Consider the following 7392-nt stretch of genomic DNA (forward strand, 5'->3'; position numbering starts at 1 on the left):
CCCTTACCTCAAATTCTATTTAAAGGTCAGAGCTTATCAATGGTAACAAATAAAAAAACCTTATCAGCTAACAAACAGTCACAACAAAAGGATATCTTGCATCTATTTAGTCTCAAAGCATTCAAGACTGACTAATGTGGAGGGACTTAAGTCTTACAGGTCGATTGTTGCCTTCCTTGCTCATTAGCACATAGGCTGTTTCTGCAGTGGTTCCAGGCACCACTGGAATATAAGCTGTCTGGGTGGGGGACAGAGAAGCCCACCCTGGGATAAGGCTTCGAGTACAAGGAGGTGACTGGGGGGGGTTAGGAGGGCCCTTGGCAGGGGTGTGGGGGAAGTGGCAAGGAAAGGGACAAGCAACAGACTACGTAGCAGTCAGATGCTGCTGCAGGTGACCGTAGCCAACTCCTGCTGGGGATCCTCTGGCGCTGGTGTGAAACACACACCTCAGACTGCTTTCTCCCCAGGTGCCAGGCGCTGGGCCCTCTCTGTACTTCCGTCCCATCAGTCATTGGCTGGGGGTGCTCCCAGGGGCCATTATTCCTTGGCATTTCCAGTCTACTCAGCAAGACGCAAACCCTTGGGCCACAAAATTCGGCCATGGCAGTTCACAGCGGTGGTCTTGTAAAGTGGTAAAGGCTGGGGTGGGTGTGTGTGTGGGGGGCTACTAACCTGTACATAACCAGCCTAACCACTGCAATGGTTTCAAATGGGGCTGTTTTTTCCCTGCCTAACGGTTATGCTGCCACCATTACAGCAGTCAGGAACAACAGGACCAAGATGGGTACCACTTTAATGCTCCCGCAGTTATATTTTAGAACAGAACAGGATTACTTTAATGGCTTTTGTGTTTCAAAACATTCAATTGAAGTCTGCATTTTGAATTACTTTGTAAAATGACAAACATTTACATCATGTAGGACGAAACAATGAATTCTTAAAAGATAACGACAAATAATACAAAGAAGAAAGGCTAGTAAGCGTAAATTTTCACTTTGTGGACCTCCTTGTCATCACATTCCCTCTGTTTGTTGTAGTAATAGAAAGTATTGTCCCTTCTCTGAAGTTTCTTCACATATCCTGTCTCTGGCCACCGCTCTATCTGCACAGCAAAAAGCAGAATACGAATATTGTAATGCCAGTTTTATTTTTATATAATTTTATAAAAGTTAAAAGTACAACTCACGTCAAAAAATTAAATTTAAAAATACATGAGCTCTTAGAGTGTATCACAAACGGACAGACACACACACACAACACATCAGATGTTACAACCTTATACTGCAGAACAACTAATTCGGTGCTTCTCTCTAGATCCCAATTTCTAGATTTAAATTTCTACTCAGTGACCAAGATAAAACATTCAAAATTATCTAAACTTTATTCTTCTTATGTTTACAAGTGATTTCAAACATTATTACTTCCTGCTTTCTAAAAATAATTCCCCAGGAGGAAATTAGGGCTAGGCCCAGGCTCCATTCTGAAAGCATCTCCTGCTGGTTGTTGATGCCACAGCAGTGACTAAAGGAAGCATCTAGACTTGAGAGACCTAAAGGTGCATGTAAATTTCCTCATGTCCGTATTTCAAGTTCACTTTGACACTCAATTTTAATAGAAATTTGAGGTCATGAATATAGTCCTCAGCAGTCTTTTCTCACCTTCTCCCCACTAGTCTTTCTTGAACGTCATATTGGTTTGCTTACTTTATGGTTTGGCTTGATCTAGTTTGGACATTTTTCTCCCCTTCCTCTCCGAATTCATGTTATGCCTTCTTGATCAGGTCAATGCACTTCTGTTGTTAGAAAAGTTTCTTCTGGATTGTTTGAGATGTGCTGTATCATTGTCAAAAACCTATTATTGAGGCTTTGTGGTCTAGAAAATCAACTCCTGTTCTTCAACACCATCTATACAGGCAGCTCTTGGCTTCTCATATTCCGCATTTATAAATCACAACTCTCAGTTGGAATATGAAAACACCGTGAATACAAAGGAACGCACATCCTTTATTTCCCAACAACTCATTTTCATTTTCTTCTGTCACCTCATTTATTTAGGAATTAGCAAAAATAGGTAGCAGCATATCTGATAAACCTGGCCAGGCTTTCCTACATATACATTATAGAAAAGAGAAATGCTTCCTATCGCTTCGGTCAAGCCTGCCTTTTGTTGCTTCCATTGCCCTCAGCAGAGAGAGGAAGGTGTTCTCAAGACACCATTACAGATCTCTTCCTTTGGGGGCCACTAGCAGGTTTTCTGTCATTTACTAGGGCCCTAAAAACCATCTTATTCAGTGAAGAAACAGTACAACTGCTGCTGCTTCAGAACACCCATAGCCACTTGATACGAGATGCGCATCCAAACAGCTATATTGGTTCTGTGCTCCCCAACCACTAGGCATTTTCCTTTTTATACCCCTTTGTTATTTCATAATTTTTTCTTCTTGGCTTTCTACTTGATCACTCCCATTCAATCTAAGAAACTTTATTCCTTAGAGTATGGTGGAGTGGAATGATAATGGTCCTCATATCCAGTTCTCAGTAGGCAGGGAGATAGGCAAGCAATAATGGCGCCCATGAGGGTGAGTGTCTCCAGTGAGGACAAAGAACCTCACTCAAGCCCTTCAGACCACTGTATGCTGGTAGAGGCATGCCCATCAAGCAAGCCCTCAGTTACCATCCTATCCATCCTTGAAGGCCCACTGCAAATGCCTCTGGGAGCATGAAGCCTTTGTGGAGAAGTGTCCCCAAAAGGAAATGATTTTGTCTTCCTGTGCTTTTTTTTTTTAAGGCACATATATTTGGACTTGCATAAGGTGTTATTGTTCTTGTCATTATAAATCTACTCCAAGATCATAAGAATAATAAAAGCTATTATTCATTAAACACATTGTTCATTCACTCAACAAATTACTATTGAGCACCACACTATCAGGGACTTCACACACATGATTTCATTTCATTCCTGTGACCATTTTCTACAGCAGCATTGTCATTGCCACTTTACAGTTGAGCTCCGTGAAGTTCAGAACCTTGTTCAGGATCACCCAGCTAATGAGAGGGAGAGCCAGGATGCAAACCCTGGACAGACTGATTTCAAATCCTGTACACTTCCCACCGGCCCACTGAATTTCTTGAGGTCAGGCACTTGCTTACTTATATTTTTATCTCCTAAAGTGCTTGGCACAGAAATTTGCACGTGGTAGCTACCCAATAAATATACACTGAAGTGAAATGCAAAACGTCTCCATAATGGCCAAGTCATACACTGAACAGGGTTGTTCTTCCCTACGTCATACACACACACACACACACACACACACACACACACCTCTCAGGTGCTTTTTGGGACTCCCCCTGTTCTTTGTGTTCTCTTAAATCTGATTTCATCTCAGTCACAAGAGTGTTGAACATGGGGGTGTAGACGCAACATAGAGATGACTAAATGATCACATTGCCTATATGATCCTGGGTCTTATGCATCTTTTAGGGGCATCCCAATCTTAAGGCAGGTATGAAGGTTATTTTTGAACAGCATTAAAATGCTAATGCTTGTGTTTTATCTGTTTATAAGCCATAGGTGATACAGTAATGAAGACTACCTTTTGGTAATGGGGACAGAGTAAAATATTAGTGGATATCAGAAGATGGATATATGAGAATCAAGTCATCAAATCTTCATTTGATCAGTATTTTTAACTTCATTATTCACGTTATAGAGTCTCTATATTCAAGAATATAGAGATTTGAAAAATCCACAAATGAATTAGTCTCTGAAAAACAGTGAGTTAATAATAAAAAATAAAAAACCTGAGTTAATATTAAACACTTTATTGTAACCCCAGTCTAAAAATTAAAACACACTTATGAATACTATGTCATATTTTATAATATTATTAAAAACTCAGTCTCCTACTATCCAGTAGAATAAATTAATTAAAAAACTGGTTTACATTATAAACTGGTACCATGTCTAGATTTTGGTCTACTCTTTGTAAAACAGAACCATGTCTCTAATCTCTCAAGAAAGCCTAGAATGCACAACCAAAGTCAGTAATTGTCCTCTAACAGTTTTTTGTTACCTAAAATAAACAGAATTTAACTCCTTTATATTTAGTGGTTAAAATAAAAAAAAAACAACAGGAAAGAAATAATAGTTACATAGCAAGGTGAATATCTGATAATAGAATTACCTGAGTGAGGGAAAAAGACACTGCTTTTGTAGCCTACTATAAAAGATTCATTTAGCACAGCACAGTTACTCAATAAAAGCTAGAAAATTCTTTTTTTTTTTTTTTTTGTGATGAGATCAGCCCTGTGCTAATATCTGCCAATCCTCCTCTTTTTTTGCCGAGGGAGACTGGCCCTGGGCTAACATCCGTGCCCATCTTCCTTAGAAAATTCTTAATTTTTCCATGCTGAGGGACCATCTCTTCCCCTAGTCTGCCTGAAAATCACTCTTCTGGGCCTCAGTCTCCTATCAATAAAATTAGAGAGTTGGGGTAGAAGTCCCTTTCAGTGATTCTCTGCTTCTTTGTGTTTTTTTGTTTTTTTTTTCAATACTTTTCACCATCTAACAAACTCATTATGAGTTCAGATTTGTAGAGGCATGAATCTTACCATAGAAACTTGTTTCACTTGTTTATATTCAATTTCATCCCGATATCCCGCTTGTTGAAATCTGTACAGATTTTCTATCTCTTCTGACCATTTTTTGGCACGACTTATGGATTTTGGTTTCACATCAGGACTAGCCATGGCTATAGAAGTCTTTTTACCAATTATTTCTGAAAGATATTAAAATAACATTAATAGATAACACAATAGCGACAATTTTGAAAGTCCTTTTAAGAATGAACAATACTAACAATTTTTTTTAACTTTTTTCTTTTTTGCTGGGAAGATCAGCCCTGAGCTAACATCCATGCCAATCCTCTGCTTGTTTTGTGTGTGTGTGTGCTGAGGAAGACTGGCCCTGAGCTAACATCCATGCTGGTCTTCCTCCACTTTATGTGGGACACCACCACAGCATGGCCTGACAAGCAGTGTGTCAGTGCGCGCCCAGGGTCCGAACCCGGGCCGCCAGCAGTGGAGTGCATGCACTTAACCGCTATGCCAGGGGGCCGACCACAAATACTAACATTTTTAAAAATTAGAGAGTTGAGAATCCCGTTAAGTACATTAAATTTTAAATATTCAGTTCCATGATTGGGAAGGATTCATGCTGTATTTTGGAAATAAAATAAAATAAATGCTGAAAGATACAGAGAGAACTGTTTACTTCTTCAGCAAATAAAATTGCATTCAGACTTATGGAGTGATGCCCTAAATGCTGGATACTAAATCTGGTGTTCCAGGCAATAGTTTACACCTTTCTGAAATCACACTCTTATTTTTAACTGCTCGAAGACTGCCAAAATGTCCTGTCACCATTCCATTTGATTATATTCAAAACTGCATCTCCCTTTTTTTATCCCCTAAAAAGGGAATGTAAGATCAGTCTTCTCTCTCTCTTCCCTTTCTTCTTCCTGGGAAACAAGAGTTTCTTCTTTCTCCATTTCTTAACTGCTCAGAGACACCCCAGTCACTGCGGTCCATTTACACAGGTCTCTGTGGCCCCGCTCCTGTGACAGCCCAACGTGAGGAGACAGACTAACAGAGTCCATGGGAGCTGTATGGTTGTCATGATACCAAGATCAGTGATTTTAAAACAATGTAGACGGTCACCAATAGTCTTTGAAATTCAAATATTCAACTCTAGTTCATGTAATTGTCTATTCACCAAACTTCTATAGCCATTTATCAAAGACATAATCTGGCACTTGTTTCCTCAGGTACTTCTTATTTTATTACTAAAATGTGTCAGTAGTTTAACTGCAATAAAGTGCCTAGGATTTTCCCCAGGATTCCTTGAGATCATTCTTCCATTAAAATATATTTCTACTGGCTGCAATACATTAAAGTCAGACCTTATAAAATAGATCCTGTAAATTAATCCATATTTTTTTAATTTTTTCAACTACAATGATAAATACTCATTATGTTGAAAGGTCAACAAATACATTAAAGTATAAAAAAAGAAAAGGCAAAATAATCACATCAATTAGAAATATCCATCCTTAACATCAGGTGAATACATCTCAAATATTTGGTGTGTTAGAAGGATAAACTTAAAAAGTTTTATAAAAAGGAGTCTTACAATAACTGCTTTTACAAGTGTAATAAATTTAGCTTTACTTGGATTGAACAGGGAGAAAAACAGGAAATGGAAATAAAATTGACAGAATTGCTGAATTTCAGATAAATGTTTCTTCAATAGGAATGATGTAGTCTAGAAGTTCCCTCAATGGTTAATAAAAAAAGATAATGAAGACTGTTAGGAGGCCAAGAGTCATTTGTTTGAACTCCATGTATAAATCACACATAAGAACTGATGGACTCTTTTCTATGAAAAATAAGGTAATAGGTCGTATGCTTCCTCCTACCTCCTTTAGATTTTTGTTACATTACTTATTTAACATTCTAAAGGTTAGGCATTTACGTTTCTATTCTGAAACTGTAATTCTCTCAGTGGTTTGGACTTAGCTCCAGATTTAAATGAATTAAAATGAAGTCATTTCAGTCACACAGTTCACTCTGATGAAAGTAGCAACTACCCCAGAGGATAGATCATTAGTATTTGCAATTTACCCAGTGTGTATACCAACATGTATATTGACTAGACCAAAGAAAATTCAAGTATCGTTAATATTTGACTTTTTAAAAACTTTTGATCCTTACTTATTAATTAGGTTCAGGCTCATATTGTATTTTAAGGCAATATATTGTTATGTTATTCCATGTATTGTTATCGTATGAATTTATGTTATGTTATTGTATTGTAAAATTTGGAATATCTGACAAAACAACAAGCCATATTTCAGTGAAATCCTTCAGCTCCATTCATTTTAATGAGAGGTCCACTGCTTTGCTGCTGCACAATATACTAGATATGATCAAAAAGTGAGTTGGACACAGGTGGTACAGACTGATAATTCATTAACATATATAATTATATATAACACAGATATTCCATGGAAAAAAATGACACTAAAAAACATGAAAGGAAAAACCCTGCAAATTCACTATATTCAAAATACTTTCAGAATTAGTCATGTTTTTATGAATTTAGTAAATTTATAAATTTCAAGAATTTAGTGGCTGTATACTTATGTTGCTTTCACAGATGAAGCACATTTTGTAAAAGTAGTGGTACAATCCTAATTTTTGTTTTACCCAAGACTTTTGCTTTAGGCTTGGCTTTTTGATACAAAATAAGATACTTTTATTTACTCATATTCATTCAAAAAGTATTTTCCTGAATGTCATCTATGTAATCTTTTGTCACTGTCAAACA

At 37.5% G+C, this 7392-nt stretch overlaps 1 protein-coding gene across 1 annotated transcript; it reads right to left on the minus strand.

The window, feature by feature from the left end:
* Window positions 1-818: 818 nt before the first annotated feature.
* Window positions 819-4780, minus strand: MEIG1 (meiosis/spermiogenesis associated 1). The gene is made up of 2 exons (XM_004425341.3): window positions 4617-4780; window positions 819-1102 (listed from the first exon to the last, which is right to left on the minus strand). The coding sequence occupies exons 1-2, from the start codon at window positions 4752-4754 to the stop codon at window positions 974-976; spliced, it is 267 nt and encodes an 88-aa protein (XP_004425398.1). The 5' UTR covers window positions 4755-4780; the 3' UTR covers window positions 819-973.
* Window positions 4781-7392: the final 2612 nt, after the last annotated feature.

The sequence above is a fragment of the Ceratotherium simum genome, chromosome 32, assembly GCF_057802395.1.
Source record: "Ceratotherium simum simum isolate JZ-2026a chromosome 32, ASM5780239v1, whole genome shotgun sequence".
In the NCBI taxonomy this organism is placed as follows: domain Eukaryota; kingdom Metazoa; phylum Chordata; class Mammalia; order Perissodactyla; family Rhinocerotidae; genus Ceratotherium; species Ceratotherium simum.

Coding starts and splice junctions, on each gene's coding strand:
- MEIG1 (XM_004425341.3), bottom strand. CDS start 4,754: ATGGCTAGTCCTGATGTGAAACCAAAATCCATAAGTCGTGCCAAAAAA. Junction 1,103..4,616: donor AAGTGAAACAAGTTTCTATG/GTAAGATTCATG, acceptor TTTGCTGTGCAG/ATAGAGCGGTGGCCAGAGAC.